Source organism: Brachionichthys hirsutus, chromosome 10, assembly GCF_040956055.1.
Source record: "Brachionichthys hirsutus isolate HB-005 chromosome 10, CSIRO-AGI_Bhir_v1, whole genome shotgun sequence".
Taxonomy (NCBI): domain Eukaryota; kingdom Metazoa; phylum Chordata; class Actinopteri; order Lophiiformes; family Brachionichthyidae; genus Brachionichthys; species Brachionichthys hirsutus.
In genome coordinates this window covers 7,889,584-7,905,642 of record NC_090906.1, presented here as the reverse complement: position 1 = coordinate 7,905,642, position 16,059 = coordinate 7,889,584, and the positions used below count along the sequence as shown (strand labels likewise).

General features: G+C 46.8%; 1 protein-coding gene across 1 annotated transcript; it reads right to left on the bottom strand.

The window, feature by feature from the left end:
* Positions 1 to 4,597: 4,597 nt before the first annotated feature.
* Positions 4,598 to 15,752, bottom strand: sipa1 (signal-induced proliferation-associated 1). Its single transcript, XM_068744334.1, has 14 exons — positions 14,639 to 15,752; positions 13,944 to 14,068; positions 13,688 to 13,876; positions 13,109 to 13,283; positions 12,728 to 12,831; positions 11,512 to 11,669; positions 10,593 to 11,205; positions 10,248 to 10,522; positions 9,646 to 9,817; positions 8,493 to 8,616; positions 7,304 to 7,432; positions 6,729 to 6,789; positions 5,846 to 5,924; positions 4,598 to 4,741 (listed from the first exon to the last, which is right to left on the bottom strand). Exons 1-14 carry the CDS (start codon positions 15,750 to 15,752, stop codon positions 4,598 to 4,600), a joined length of 3,462 nt encoding a protein of 1,153 aa, XP_068600435.1.
* Between the last annotated feature and the right edge of the window lie 307 nt (positions 15,753 to 16,059).

Below are 16,059 nucleotides of genomic sequence, written 5' to 3'. Positions count from 1 at the left end.
ATCAAGTAACAAAATGTTATTGGAGGTATCAAATGTAAAAGTGGTCAACAGGAAGCTGAATGGCCCCTATCAGTGATTAATTTATGTATGACATGTATTCCATTAATTCCAGTCCAGTTCAGGTTATTAATTGTGATGTGTATGAATGCAGTATTTTAATGTGTGAAGGCCAGATAAATATGGAGTAAAAAGCCTAAGATTTAAATATAATGACTTTTTTTTTTAAAGCAGATGAAAGTCGGATGACATGGTGGCGCAGTGGTCGGCGCGTCGCCTGGCAGCAACAAGGTTCTGGATTGGAATGAGTACTTTTACCTTTACTTTTGCTGAGTTTACATATTCTCCCCACATCTGTGTGGGTTCCGTCCGTATCACCGTCCTCCCACAGACCATAAATACGCAGCAGGCTGTAGGCGAATGACTGTTATCGGCCGTTTATAAACTGGCGACCTGTGCAGGGTGTACTCCATCTGTGGGATAAATTTGATGTACCGGTATATTCAATTTACTGAGCTACATCCTGCAGAAAACCACCAGTGTTGAAATATTGTTTTTCAAACTGGTAATTTGGTAATTCCAAAGTCTCTAGATGTTGGTGATCAGGGTCAAAGAGTCATTTTATGAGGGTCAAACTATCATGGGATGAAAACTAACCGGCCTCGTCAGAGGTTTCCACTCTGATTAGCAAATGTTAGCACAATAACACTAAACCCAGATAGAGAACGTGATAAAGATGGCGCCTGTGTCTGGAAACGTTTTGCTGGTCACACGGTCTCATAAACCCAACCACCAAACCAGTTGGGGATTATTGTCTAATAATTACAACACAGCTTTTTATAGCTGACTGTCAGCATTTTTACATTCCCTGTTGTCGTGCAGCTGACATCAGTCTGGAGCTGAAGCCTCAAGGACGGGACGCGTCCCCTCACCGCATGCTCAGCTGATCCGAGAGACAAACAGGAAGTCAAGAGGGACGGTCACACACGTTTTAGCTCTGCGTGACTCCATTTTGAAAGTCGGAAGATTAAAGAAAGGTTTCTGACAACCTGATCTTCAATAGTAAAAGTGATCGCTCATTCATCTCACTGTCCTTCCTAAGCGAAGGCCATGCAGATGATTTATGAGTTCAGCTCTGCTGATGCATTTTCAAGTTAAAGACAATCCAAAGGCTTTTCCCCGTGTCGGGCAATGACGGCCAAATGAAGATTTAGAACACGAAGCAGCTGGATTGTGAAGGGATGAGTTTTATAATCTGTCCCGCCAGCGCCGCTGCGTTTCAGTTGGGCTGTGGGATTGATTTTCACCTGGAACAAATACCCAACAGATAAAAGAGAAATCCTGCAGCGCTCTGGGAGTCTAGAACCACCGATATATATATTTATTAGCTGTTGGCTGTATTTGGATATTCAATTTGCATAAATACAGAACTACAATGTAAATCAAATAATCCCTCAAAGTGCTTCCTCCTTAATCCAAAAGCCTTGTTTACTAGTTCGTTTTGAAGCAATAATTTCCTTTCTCCTGTCGAGTTACAGCGGAAGCTTCGTGTTTTAAGACTTCCTGTCACTGACAGTCTGTCAGATACACAGATCATGCATCTCCTGCTTCTCTCATTCCACCTCGTAGGCTTTTACTTTCTACGTCTCAGCCGATCTGATTTGGCTATGGCCGGCGTCTGAGACAAATCAACGGTGTCCTTGAAGCTGTTTCCTCCTTGGCTGCGTTCCTGATCCAGCTCGTCTTCAGGGCTCGACTCTGGAAGGAGGGATGTTTCCATGACTCCTTTTTGGGTTTTCACACTTTTAAATACATTTTTATTTTTTAGCACTCCCAGGCAAGCAAAAGCCGATGCCCAAAATATGAAATATTTTATGTCTGTTTTAGGCAATATTTTTCTATAACATGTCCGATATTCTTAGACAAGCTATTAAAGAAAAAATAAAATAAATAGCAAAATTACCATCCCTTAGTCAGTGGAAGCATATGCCAATTAACACACTCATTTTGACTTAAATGTAACATTCCAATGCATCATCATTCATCAGTCATTTGAAGCACCTTTGTCCTTTTAATTTGCTTTTTAAAAAATCATGTATTTGTAGGTTTGTGTGTTCAGACATCAGTGATGCCCACTGAGCTTCACACCAACATCACACATCTATTATTACTGTTATTTCAGATCCCGGGTCACATGTTGCCCTCTATGACTTTACCCTGCACGGCGGATGAAAGACCAGATGTTGTGACGGTCTTGTCGACAATCCTTTATCTGCCAATGAGAACGTCGGTCGGTGCAGCCAAAGACAAAGAAATGAGGTCACTGTGCTGGATTGACATACATTACATTTTCAGGTAGGCACAAAGTCAGAGAAATAAGCCTCCACAAAACACCAGTATGACCAGTCTGACTACCCATCCTGAAAGAAATGCTTCACTCATTAAGGCGCACCTAATGGTGTGTCAAGACCTTATTAAATGTGCAGGAGCTGTAGCTGAATAGCTCAACACTAGAATGATAGAAGAGTCACATTGAGATTTGCAGTCTTTTGTCATGTCGTAGCAAACCTAAATCCACGACTTTCACATTTTCTTTTTCCAACACATCCCTCCAGTTTAAACAGCTACAAGAAAATCCACATTTGCACGATTAATAAGTTACATTTTTATACATACACACATACAGAAGGGAGCTTGGAAGTCGCTTGGCACATTCTCATGCTTGACCGACCTCCTACAATCTAAATGACCATACGCGAGACGCAGTAAAACAGGCCTCCTCACGCCGACGGCTCCCTGTTCAGTCGTGAGGCTTCAGCGTGTACGGGAGACGAAGCAGGAGCCTGCAAGGATTACACCTGCCTGCATATCCATCCTGCAATAGGAGGGCAAACATGAACCCAGTGCACTAAATAACATGGAACACTTCAGCTGTGCATACAGCATCTTCACATACTGATAAAGTTTCATCTGTATATACTGTATCTTAATATGCTGGTACCAGGTATTCACAGTGACTCTATAATTAAATTACAAGAGGCTGTTTGTACAATAAACAACAGAGTCTGAGTGACTGGTGAACTTTTGGCATCCCTTCTTGTCGCTTGTCGTTTCGATGTCGGTGGGAGTCGCGAGAGCTGCCTGGGCTTTTTTTGTTGTTGTTGGCACTGAGGAGAAGCAGTCCAGCTCCTCTGGAAACATTTACTTATTGACGGCATCAGCAGCGGGACGCAAGAAGGTGAGGTAAGGCGGCGTCAGGTGTGGGGATGGGGCGGGGGGTGAGATCATGCCCACCTTCTTCACGTTGAGCGAGACACAACATGGGCAGGTTGAATAAAGTACAAGTGCCCCGTCCAGCGCTGACTTTACAAAATAAAAGTGCAAGAACGACACGGAAACACTCACAAACACACGTCAGGGTGGAATGATAAGATTTCACCGCTACCACTCATACAATTACCCAGAACGGTCACCGTCGACATCGGCCAAACACAAAACAGATTTAAATACAATATTCTGCTGTTAGATCAAGGTGTTTATCCAGACACCTAAAGCTATTCGAGCTGAAGGAAAGAGCTGCCTTTGGGCATGTTGTGGTTCAGGCCAGCAGGAGATCTTCTACAGTATGGCTGCTACAATAGTGAGGTTAGACGAGAACAGCTACGGGCCATCGTGGAAGGAAGCTGAAGCATCTCTTTCCTGCCATTGTTTGCATCTTCAGGAGAGGTATGGCCCTTTTCTGCATCACTGTAATATTCAGACTTCCAGGAGGAACAAACATGCTCAGTTCTATAGATATTTTTTCTTCTTCTTCCAGTTCCTTTTTCGTATTCTATTTTATTTGTTACAAATTTGTCTCATCTCGCCAATGCTCGCTCCCAAATATGCTACGACTGAGAAGTGAGGCGGGAAGCGATGCTCTTACGTAACAGACGCTGCGCTGAGGCGAGTCACGAGTCACAGCATCATCAGCCTGCAGGCTTTTTTACTTCTTGCTGCTTTGTCACAAAGCCTTCCACGCCATCAGCAGGCAGACACTTCATGTACAAGCAACACTACATACACCTGTGTGCATACACACACACACACACACACACACTTTTGGTCATTCCAGATAAGACGCCACCAAACCTACTGTACAGTGTCTCTCAGTCTTTGACAGCCACTTCTTATGCAGATGCATTTCACCCCAGCTTCTCAAGTTTATGAAGCAAGGTACAGTAAGAGATGCCAACACACACACACACACACACACACACACAGATCTACATCCACCCATACGCACATACATCACCACACATACACCAAGAGGAGCACACTGGCCGAGCAAGCCAACGCAGCAGCACGAGAGCTGCCTGTTGTTCGAGATGCTGAAGAGATGCTGAACATGTCTCGAGTTGATTTGCATACTCCTTCGCCATCCAGCAGGTCCGGGGTCAGGCTCAGGATTGACACTGTGGTGATACACAGACTTTAAAGGATGTGTGTGTGTGTGTGTCTGATTGAGCAAATATTCATGATCAAAATAAGAATACCGAGCGTACGAGTACGCCGCGTCTCTTTCTCCCTGACGCGTGTGTTTGCGCGTGCAGCAGCGAGGCTAACAGGGCTTGTTGACGTTGCACAGCAGCTCGGTGACTTTGATGAGGCGAGCCACCGTGCTCTGCGACTCCTCCTGCAGCCGCTGGTTATTCTGCCTGAGGCTCTGCACCTCAGCCTGCAGCACCGCCTTGTCCTCTTTCTCCTGAAAGACATCGGTACACAACAAAACAAAAGCCGTCGCTCAGATCGCTGTGGCAGGATTGGGGAGGGAGCGACAGGTTCAGCGGCGCGCTGGTGGGCGCGCATAAACACGGAGCTGGAAATAAAAGAACGTCTCACTGCAGCGCTGGAAGGCAGTTATTTACTGAATGTTGACAAATGAGAGTAGTTCAGACGCTAAATGGTGTTAGTCTCCGTTTCTTTGGGGGGTTTAGGCTACTGGTTGGATTGAGAAAGCAATTAATCACATTCAGCAGCAATAATTGATTATTTAACAGTACGATACAAAGACAAAAAACTGTAAATATGAGAAAAATAAAAGTCCCATCACACCTGCCCAAAGTACAAAGTCCAGCCAACAACCTAAACCTGGAAGATCCTCAACTTATAAATATATAAAACACTTTAAAAGCACATTTTAGAAGCTGGAACCATAAAGATTTATATTTAATGCTAATAAATTAAAAGTATGAATGAAAAATATAATCCTTCTCTTGATCAATGACTTCAAAACGAATAGAAAATGTTCCATATAATCAGGAGGAAATAATATACCGGCGTTTACACAGGAGTTTACATACACAGAAACGACTGAGCAAAAATCCTCAACACAACGTCCGCCTCTGTGCCGCCGACTGGATGCATGGGCTGAGAAAGGCCGTGAAAGGTGGTAGAAGGCTCCCGAAACACAAGAGGCACTTGATCGGAGAGGCTTCCGAGTTTGATATGATAATTTAACACATACAGTAGAGTAGACAGCCACATGGAAATAAACACAACACAGAAGAACGAGAAGAGGAAATACTGGCACATCATCGGAGGTGTCGTCACAAACACATCTTAGACGAATAGGGATATTGGAATATTCAAATTATATGAAGATATATCTTTTTTTTGTGTGTGTTAAATGCATCTACAGCGAGTCAAATGTACTTAAGGAAACTAAATGGACAGACGTTTTTGTAACAGCAAACAAAAGACTACATCAAAAATAAAAAAAGAGATCCTTTCTCCTCCCTGACGACACTCCAGCGGAGCTCAGTGAATAAACGATTGCAGACAAACACATTCACGAAAGTCAAAGCACCTTTTGCAGATCATCCTGCAGCCTCCTCAGCATGGCTTCCAGCTGCGACACCTTCTCCTCTAAGTGGCCTGGAGAGTCACTGCAACAAGGAGACGCAGCGGCACTCAGGCGAGAGGAAATACTCCACTTTGTAGACTGTAATTGAAACGTAACTGGAGACCAAAGTACTGGCTGGTTTGGATGTCTTCACAGCGTGAATTACTATGACTCACTAGCAGAGCAGTTCTGTGCGAGTGTAATTGTCCCATCATGCATTTCATCAGATGGCAGCAACACATAATGACTACATCCTGGAGATGTGAGACGCCGATATTCTTTTCAGGAAAGATGGTGCCTTGTATTTTTAGCCTTATTGATTGACGGTATGGTCAAGCGTTTTATATCTTTTTTATATTTAAAGCTTGTTTGTTAAAGTAATTAATAACATACCTAGTACTAGGTGTCTGGGGACAGAGATTGCTCTTTGTAAGGGTCACCAGCACATTTTGATTTCTCCTCCCGCCGCGCCAACAGCTCCGACAGCATTTTAGTTCAGTTTCACAAACATTATTTTCTGACTTCTTTGTTTGAACTTTGCTTGAAACAACACGGAGGAGAAAAATGGCGCAACCAAAAATGCTGGAAACAGCATAAATGTAAAATACAATGAAAAGGACTGAGCGTTGTTATTTGAAGACGTCAATGACGGCGTGTGTCTGCCGCCGAGTCAGCGGAGAAACGCCACCACATTGACTCAAACAGTTAGATGTAGCAGGTAAAGTCTAAATAATGGAGAGAGAATGGAGAATGAATGAATGTGTGCGATAAAAAGAAAACAATGGCGACTATCTGCAGAGACATCGAGCCGTCTGCTTCTTCCTGTATGCACCGCGAGACAACCCACCTCTCCTTTGAGTCTCTCAGCTTGCCGTCTCCTGCTTGGGAGGGGTCCCCAGCCTTATTGTCTGTGGGGAGAAATCATCTATATTATTACCATTAAAAATATTGATCATAGAATAATAGAAATACAGAAGATGCTCCCATCTGTGTTTAAAGGGCAGATCTATTAGACTCACACAGAAAAGTCCTCCCAGGTTATATATTGAATATATTATATTGCCAAATAATATATGCATAATAATATTCAGATGATTGGGCATGTCTAAAATGCTGCTTTCCACGTGATCTTGGTACAAGGAAAGACTTTCTTTCAACTCGTCGCCACTGTCTGACTTCTTTCAACAGTGAAGTCAGACAGTGGTGGTGGATGGATGAGGCCTGCTTCGCATTGCAGTTCAACCAGAATGAGTCAGATGTGGTTAAACCCAGCGGGCTGCGGCCACAAAGCTCGGAGCACAATCTTGTGGAAGTGAAGTCTGCAGATGGAAATTGGATCTCTAGCGGTATCTGTGATTATGCCAACTACTTAAACAGCTAGTTTATTACTTTGCATTAACACGCTAAGAAAAAGACACATACAAACACATGCATGAATTAGTGGTTGCTCACCCTCTCGAGACAAAGCCTCCAAAATGCTGCGGCAGGCTGTGGCCAAGTCGGCAATGGACTGCCATTCCTCCTCAGTCGAATCCGTCGTCTCTGAGAGAACTAAGGAGAATGAAGTGAAGATTGTTATTACTACTTAGCATTATTTAAATCAGGGATTATCATTGGTAGGAGGCTCCTTTTCGCAATGACTCCTGGATGATAATCAATTAGCTGTATAAATTAATAAATATAAAGACATCAATGAATGCACTCAAAAGATACATCAAGACAACAAACCGGTCAAGGACACGAGGGACGTCACAGAAAACTCATTCTCGTTCAGTCATTGAGGCCAGCCATTCTACAGTAGCATCAAACCGCCACTAGGGGGTGCTGCTGTATTGTTGAGCACAGATTCTTTTATTTAAGGTAATTTAAAAAAATGTTTTTATTTAAGGTCATTTTTGCATCAGTTAATATGACAAATATTAATACATCAAGACATCAAATATAATGTGTGTGTATTTATATATATATATATATATATATATACACACACATTATATTATGACCTGAGAGATGCTCCAGTAATTTCAAACATCTATTAAGGTCTTGAATTTAATATTTTAGTGTAAAAAAAACCTGCAACACTCTTTAAAGACCCCTTGACTTCCTATGAAAGAACATATTATAAAGCAATCAGAGGCCTCAAAAGCCCCTCGACAAGAATCAGAAGAATTTAACGGGAGGATGAGCAAGGTTGCTCTTACAGCAGTTAAATGATGAGTCGCATAGTCTCAGCGGAGGCAGAGCAGATGGTGTAAGAGGGGATCCTTGATTTGGGGCTGCCTAAAACTCCAACCCTCCCACTACCCATCTGTCCCTCTTTTATCCCAGGCCTGGCAGGGGGGGGTGGCAGCAGAGCAGGGGTGATATTAGATTAGCAGAACAGGGGGGCACAGTGGATGAAAGAGGACGGACAAAGGAGTTGCAGTGGGGAGCAGAGGGAGGAAAAGGAAGAGAGGGGTTTAAGGCAGAAACAAACAGGCAGAAATGATTTTCAAATTTTCATGTCCTGTCTTGAGTCAATAATCAGAATCAGGTCATACGTTAATGTTTAACTCAATTCCTTTCATGTTATTTCTATATTTTTTTAATATGGTTTATGAGAGCCCCTTACTCTTGGTGATGGAGTTATGAAGACTTAAGGCTCTTGAATTTCTTTCAGCTCGGTCCACGCACGACAGTCGAGGAGAAGAGTCACTCGCTGATGCTTTGTCGTCACCAAACGCAGCCCCCGTGAACTGAAGCCGCAGGGATGAAGACAGACTGTCAGAGTGAGACGGAGAGCTGTGGCGACGCCACTGACATTGTCTCACTCCGTCACCTGTTCGTCCTCCAGGGGAACCTCGGCTTTGACGGCCAGGATCAGATCGGGCGTGGCGTCTCTCAGCTCACCAGAGTTCTCGTGGATGCGGCGTTCTCCTTTCAGCCTCACGTTCTCGTACACGGGCCTGTTTGCCGGACAGGGAGGGGGAGAGAGGGACACGACTGCTGAAGCTTTGGGACATAAAAAAAAAAAAAAACAATCCAATCCAGAGGTCAAACCAGAAATTCAAGCACTTAGAGGAGCAATCTCCGAGAGGGCTTAGATTTTTAGATTTTGGTCTGACTGATGTTTGCTGTCCTGCACTCACAAAACCCATCTATCAGAAATGTCATATCCGACGTCTTGTTCCTTTCCGTTCCGCTTTGCCCGACATTAACAAGCAGTCAAATTCATTTTGGTGAGCGACAGAGTTTAAAATCATCCTCATGAATATTTCATCTCCAAGCTGCTCTTGGAAGTTGTCGGTGGAAAACAAAGCAGCATTGGTTTCAAATCCTTCATCAGCCAGACACAAAAATGTCCCGAAGTGTTTCCGCCTCCTTCTTAGAACAGGAAGGCCGTGACTCTCGAGCTCAGGAGGATGAAACAATATTCAAATGCAATTATAAGAAGAGAAACAAAAGCGCTGTTGTTGTTAGCTTGTGACTTATCTTATTATCTGTTTATTTATAATGCCTCCGCCTCCGTGATGCGTGAACACTCACCCATCGCATCTATCCCCAAAAGATGGCCGCCTCTCCAGAGAGCAGCTGCGCGTGAGCTGCGGGGCACTGCCCTCCTGGCTCTGATTGGTCGGTTGGTCCTGCAGAGAAGTGGCCCGTATCAAAGGTAAGCCGGGCGGCAGGAGCGAACCGTGTCTTCTCTCCCGTTCTCCTTTATCACATGACTTCCCGTCGCTCTCTTCGGCCTCCACCTGCACCTCCGTGATATCTTCCTCATCGACTCCATCCGCCTTCAGCTTTTCCTCCTCCCCCTCCTCCTCCCCTTCCCCCTCTTCCGCCTCCTCCTCCTCCTCGTCTTCCCTCTCGTCCAGCACCCAGGCCTCGCCGGACTGATCTTCGCCAGGCTTGCACTCTGCATCCTTTATGGCTTTCTGGTACAGCTCGGAGAAACTTCTGCAGAACACAAAAAAAACCCCCGCCGTCTCCGTGAATCGCTGAGTCATAAATTCATCAAAAAGGCAAAGAGGGTTATATTTATATAAACTTCTATTCTATTCCTTTGAAATCTAAGATCCTCCAGTTCCTGTGAAGAATTATGACATCTTTGTGACAATCGTTTCATTGTTGCAGCAAATAAACAAGTGGGGGGGGGGGGGGGCATCTTTGAACCCTCCAGTTGGATTCTGGTTGTAACTCATTTAAACACTTCTCTTCCTGTTTCTACCCTCTGACTCGACTCGCCGGTGAAAGCAGCGCATTAGAGGGATTGATTGGATTGATTGGTTGTTTTTATCAGCTGGTGTGTCAGTGAGCATCTGCTGCCCCCCCCAACCCCCCTGGGGATGCCCTCATTCATGTTCCATCGCTCCACTCCTCCGCCCACCTGCGAGGCTTCCCGTTCTCATCCGGCGGGATGACGGTGATGTGGATCTTGTGTGCGATGCGGAGCAGCCTGGTCCGCTCCTCTGGGCTCAGGTGGACCAAAGAGTGTCCACACAGCCGGACCACGCGAGCCCACAGCTGCAAGCCTCCGCTCTCGGCATAACCAAACCGCTGCAGCTCCGTCACGAAGCCCTCGTCGTTCATCAGGAAGCCGGGCTGGCCGACTCCGTCGCGCAAGGGCGTGACCTCAAAAGCCTCGCAGCCTCGGGTTACCAACTGCAGAAGAAGGGGAACGAATCAGAGGGTGACGGATGAAGCGCTCCCAAGCCTGGACAGAACCACCCACCTCTAGCCTCTGCACCACCTCTCGTATGTCCTCCGCCTGGCTCTCCGTCACACTGATCGACACCGAGTCTCCACGTTCATAGAAGATATCCAAACTGGGTGTCCCCTCTTTCGTCTCCGTCACCGCCTTCCAGCCGATGACGTCCCTGCAGGAGCAGTTAAACACCACCCTGCGAGTGCACCTCTCAATGAGCACCACCGACTCGGCCGAAACCCCGAGCAGGCACGGGAGCCTGAGTTCTCCCGAATCGCCGTGGCGCGCCCCCCCGCTGCTGACCGTCACCGCCCACACCAGCGCCCCAGCGCTGTGCAGCTCGGCCCCTTTGGCGCCCTTCAGCTTGTCTTTACGCTTGCCTCCCAGGGAAAGCAGGGGGAACTTGGTAGACGAGTCGATGGGCGTGGTGGTAACGTAGTTCTCAGCCAGATCCTTCAGGTATTCCTGCCGGGTGCGAGTTGCCATGGAGCGGAACTTTTCTGACTTCTCTGCAGCGTTTTCTGCATTCACCGCCTTCGCTAGGAGGAAGTCTCTGAAGGCGGGTGAGCGAGGGAAGCGGGCGCCCTTGGGGAACAGTGGGCCAAATAATGGGATGTCTTTCGAGCGTGTCACAGCCACCCTGAGAGATAGAAAGGAGACGTGGGATTATCACAGAGGCGCTCAATCTCTGGCTTGTTTCCCGCGCCGAGTGTTGATTTCCAAACATTTACACAGAATCTAGTGGGTCCACAGATTTGTATTTATATCTAGAGCTGTTCAACAAAGAATGCAGCAAGTAAACCATCTTTACTTTGACTTTTTGATGACACTTCTAAATACTCATAAGACCCACTGGCATTCATTTTGGAGGGGACATAAGACTGTAAAAGCAGCATAAGGTGGTAAAAGGATGCTTGTATTTTTGAGTACAAACAGGAAGTCCGACCTGTAACAGGTTTTGTCAGTGCAGGGCTCGTGAACCTGAACGATGATGAAAACATGCTGGAAATGGGAGCGGATGGACTTTGGAGTGAAGGGCAGGGCGCCTGGTTCTTGGAACACAATTGTCACGATGTCGTTACCGATGTGTCGCTTCCTCAGCAGCTGAAAGAGCAAAAACACAGCAAGGAAATCATTTAACCAGCAGACTGGAGCTAACTGCGTGCTGTGCTTGATATCTGCATGGAACGTAGATAAAAAAACAGATAATGTGTTACCACTATGAAGCAAAATAGGTGTTTAATTTAATAATTATTAATATTACTATTATTGTTATTATGGTAAACCAGCTAATTTGAATGGTTCTAATATTTTTTTTATGACTTTCATTTTTTCTATCTTTTAGATATACATTTATTTTTATGTTGGATGCTTTGGTGTCTTGATTACATTTCAGCCTGGAAACTCATGTTTGACATGTTTACTGCAGGAACAGAACATAATCTCAGTTTGGCATCTGGGCTCAAACCTCATCACTGCCCGCAGACGGCAACCGCCTCGAGGCGTCTGCGCAAACAAGCCTGCAGGTCTCGCTGCATCATTTACTGGATGCAAAGTGAAAACATTTCACTTCTACAAATAGAGAAGCCGCCAATTCATCAGCTAATGTGGAACAAAACAAGCAAAACTAATTCAAATCTAAGATGGAATACATTTAGAGACAGAGTAGCCGACGCGTTCAGTGGAGTAAAATATTTTTTTTATAAAATATATTACATGGCATAACCACACTGCTGCTATGAGCAGTTTAAAATACTGTACTGCATATGGGATGCTCTTGATTCAATATCAAGGAATTCCTACATGGCTTAAATGTAAAAAGAAAAACAAAAAGATTTCAGAAAGACGAAGAAGTTAAATAAAACTAACAAATTATAGCAGCTCCTGCCAGATTACCTGAAGAGTTTTCTCGCTCCCATGACTTGTTCTATTTAAGTCTTTAATCTTTATCATTATGTCCCGTCATCTTTCTTTGCAAGTGACAAAGCAAACAAGCTTAAACCACAGAACGCACCAAAAGCCGACAGCCATCTGATCGGGGCGGCTGCTGGGTAGGACGCCTCCCACGGTGGGAGCGCGTGCCGAGGGGCAGATTTCTTTATGCCATACTTCTTTTAGAAGAAAAGAAATGGTAGAACATGATTCAAATATCCATGCTTTACCTGCTGTGTGTTGTTGGCTGTGTAGGGCAGCATGGTGGACACATGAAACATAATCTCGTAGTCCTGGTAGCGCGTGTAGAGGGAGTGTGTCCCCGTTGAGTCCGCTGCACAAGAACGAGACACACACACACACACACACACACACACACAGATTTGGCTCAATGAGAGCGTCAGTCAGGGTGAAGTCGGTTGTGCTCGTCGAAGGGAAAGCAGGCCACAGATAATCAGCTGTGACTTTGCTGTTTTGCAGGCATTACTCAGATTACATGTGGCTAGATAGCAGTTATCTCGGGCCCTCAGTGGTGCCCTTCAGATAATGATCCTGCAACAAGGTGAGATCCAGCCAATGGGATTCGGGAATGGTGTGTGTTTTCGGCTCACTCTTGTTGTCCAGCTGAGCTCGGTACTTCTCCCAGCCTTTCAAGCGCACCCGCTCCCCGAGCAGGTCCAGAAACTCCTCGAACGCCGGTCCCGAACTCTCGTTGTTGTACATGTCTTCCTCTGAGCTCTGCCCAGCCCGGCAATACATCACCCCGACCTTCCGCTGGAAATTCAGCTGCATGGAGGAGACAGAGAAGCCAAGGTTCTAATCTCATCCTCGTCGTGCTGTTTGATGCACATTTGGTTATTCTAAACGTTTCTATCGTATATGGACAATTCCCATTATTAAAGCTGCCATCATTGCTGTTATCTGTTTCTCTCTCGCCCATCTTTATTTCCTCTCTCTCTCTCAACCCCAACGGTTTGAGGCAAATGGCTGCCCATTTAAATCTGTACACCTGTAAAGTGCCTTGAGATAACTTTCTGTTATGATCTGGCGACATGAAATAAAAGTTAATCAAATTGAATGTGAACCTCTGAGACCATGTGGAAAAAAAACCTGCAAATATTGGACATTTTAAATTCTGAATTCAATAAGTGATGGGTCCCAAACAGTCAGCCGACGCAGCCTTAACTCACCCCCTGTTCATCCAGCTTTAGCAGGGTGTCCCGGACCTTGGGTGAGTTTGAGGCCAAGCGGAGGCAGTGCAAATTCAACTCAGGCATGATGAACTCCAGGAGCCTCTTGGGAGACAAACCTCTGGGGGTCGTGTGCCGAGCGGCAGAAGGTACCGTCTCCTCCAAGATGGAGCCTCGCAGTGTCTTCATCTGAGGAGAGAACCCACGTTCGTCAGATCCACATTCGAACTCGAGTCGACCAATAATGTACGTTTACCTCCGTGGTGCGAAAGATGATTCTGCAATTATACTGCGCTCCGCTGGACCCTTCTTTCTCCTCCCGACGGAAGCTGATGGCCACTGGTCCGAGTCGATCGTCCATGCCAAAGAAATTCTGGTGTTCTGTGAAGACGGCGAATGATAGAACAAATAAAACAGTGACAGTCTTGGGGTGAGTGGACATGAGGGACCGTCTGAAAATCGTTTCCACAGCAAGGCAAGACAGAAAGAGAATTATTAAAGCTATCTCCTCCTAACATATGAAAGCAATACACTACTGTTCTGTGTAATTCTGAAGTAAAAGCTGGTAGACAAATGGTTCTGGCAGTAACTGAATTAGTGAACCGGTGCAGGTTGAGTTTGAGAGCCTTGTTTGCCGATTAAACGGCCTCTCCAGAAGGAAAGCGAACCCCTTTATTACTCATAAACGCTGATATAGTGATCTGTCCTCAAACAATACACCTTCACAAGGTTAAAATCCAGGCCCAAAGTTTGCTGCCCCCCCTCCCCCCCCGACATCTCAGCAAAGTCAGACTTTACCTATCCTGAGGGGTGAAGAGAATTCTCCGACCTCATCCTATTCAACATCTGGAGAACACCGCAGCGTGCTTCCACAATTCCACGTAAGCCGATTGCTGAAAACGCCTCTGCAGTGGCGCCTCATAAGAATATAAGTTGACGATCTTCACGTACCTTTCATGTAGAAATATTTGCGATAGTAATGGGCTCCCAAATCTGCGTACTCCACAAAGTAGTTGCTCTTGCCCTGCTGCTGGACATTGCTCTCTCTGGGCTCCTCCAGGACCGACGCTGCGTCATTGGGTGTTCGCAGGCTCGACCACAGTCCCCGCCTCCCCTGGGACTGACCCAGACCCACCTGCTCTTCTCCCCCCGTCTCGTTGCGAAAATGTGGGCAGCTCAGCAAGAGCTCATTGTCGTTGCCGTCACCTTCGTCCAGCAGCAACGACTGCTCGGGGTCGTCCGCGTTCCCACCGTTGCCTCCGCCTCCCTGAGCAGGCGATGACGGGGTGGCTTGGGAGAGTGGGCGCAGCTGGGAGGCGGCTGAAGCCCCTGAGGTGATGTTCTTTTTGCGTCCGATGCTGTCTCTGTTTGTGGCGGCCTCTGTGAGGTCAAATAGGATGCTCTGGACATCGTAGTGGGCAAAGTGTCGGACCCAGGCTCCACCGCCGATGTTGTCGTATGGGCCTGGTTGAGGGATCGGAGGAGGAACAGGTTTGGTCTTCTTACTTAGACCTTCAGGCTTTGGCGGCTTGGCAGGTTTTGGCGAGTCCCCAGTGGAAAGAGACAGACCGCGAAAGAATCCGTCAGGCTCTGGCGGGTTGCCCTGCAGTCCGAGAAGCAAGAATGGGTCTTTGAAGCGGAGGGCGTTTGGACTCAGGGGTCCCCGGTCATCCGTGCTCGGACCCTGGGCTTGGGTCTGTCTCTCGAGCGAGGACAGGCTGCCATATTCCCTGTGGAGCAGCGAACCGGAGTCTCCCTGTGACCCCCCACCCGCCTTGTCACCGACGGCCCGAGCTGCTTTGCCCCCTGCCTTCCCAGAGGAGTCCAGGTCTCCTAAGGTAACATCACTGTTACTCCTCTGCATGACGTGCCCCCTGCCCACCGACCTCAGTGTCAGACCCACGCGGCTCGGAGCGAGGCCGTCTCCGTCACCTCTATCGCCCTCCCTCCTGGGCGGCCACTCGACTACACCGGCTTCCCTCTTGGGGTCAAAGTTGACCGTGGCAATAGGCGGTCTCATGTTCTGACGCCGAAACTTGCGAATGAAGAGATCATCCGACTGCATGGTGGCCGAGGAACTGACCTCCGCCCAGCCGTCTCGTCTCTGCTCCAGAGCGTCCGACTCTTAGTTAAATCTCTGTCTTGGACTCTGTGGAGTGAAGCTGAGCACAAAGATCAAAGGTTCCCTCTGAGCAAACGCCGTCCTCATTCACACTGCGTGCGACGGCCGGCCTTCCTCAACCATTGGCTTCACGTAGACACGTGTGGAGGTGCCATCATTTGTTTTGTGTCTCGCTGCAGGGGTGGGCTTTTTGGTGGTACTCGTGCTCCTTCCAGCGATTTAGCGGCGAGAGGATCATCACTGGAGCCGG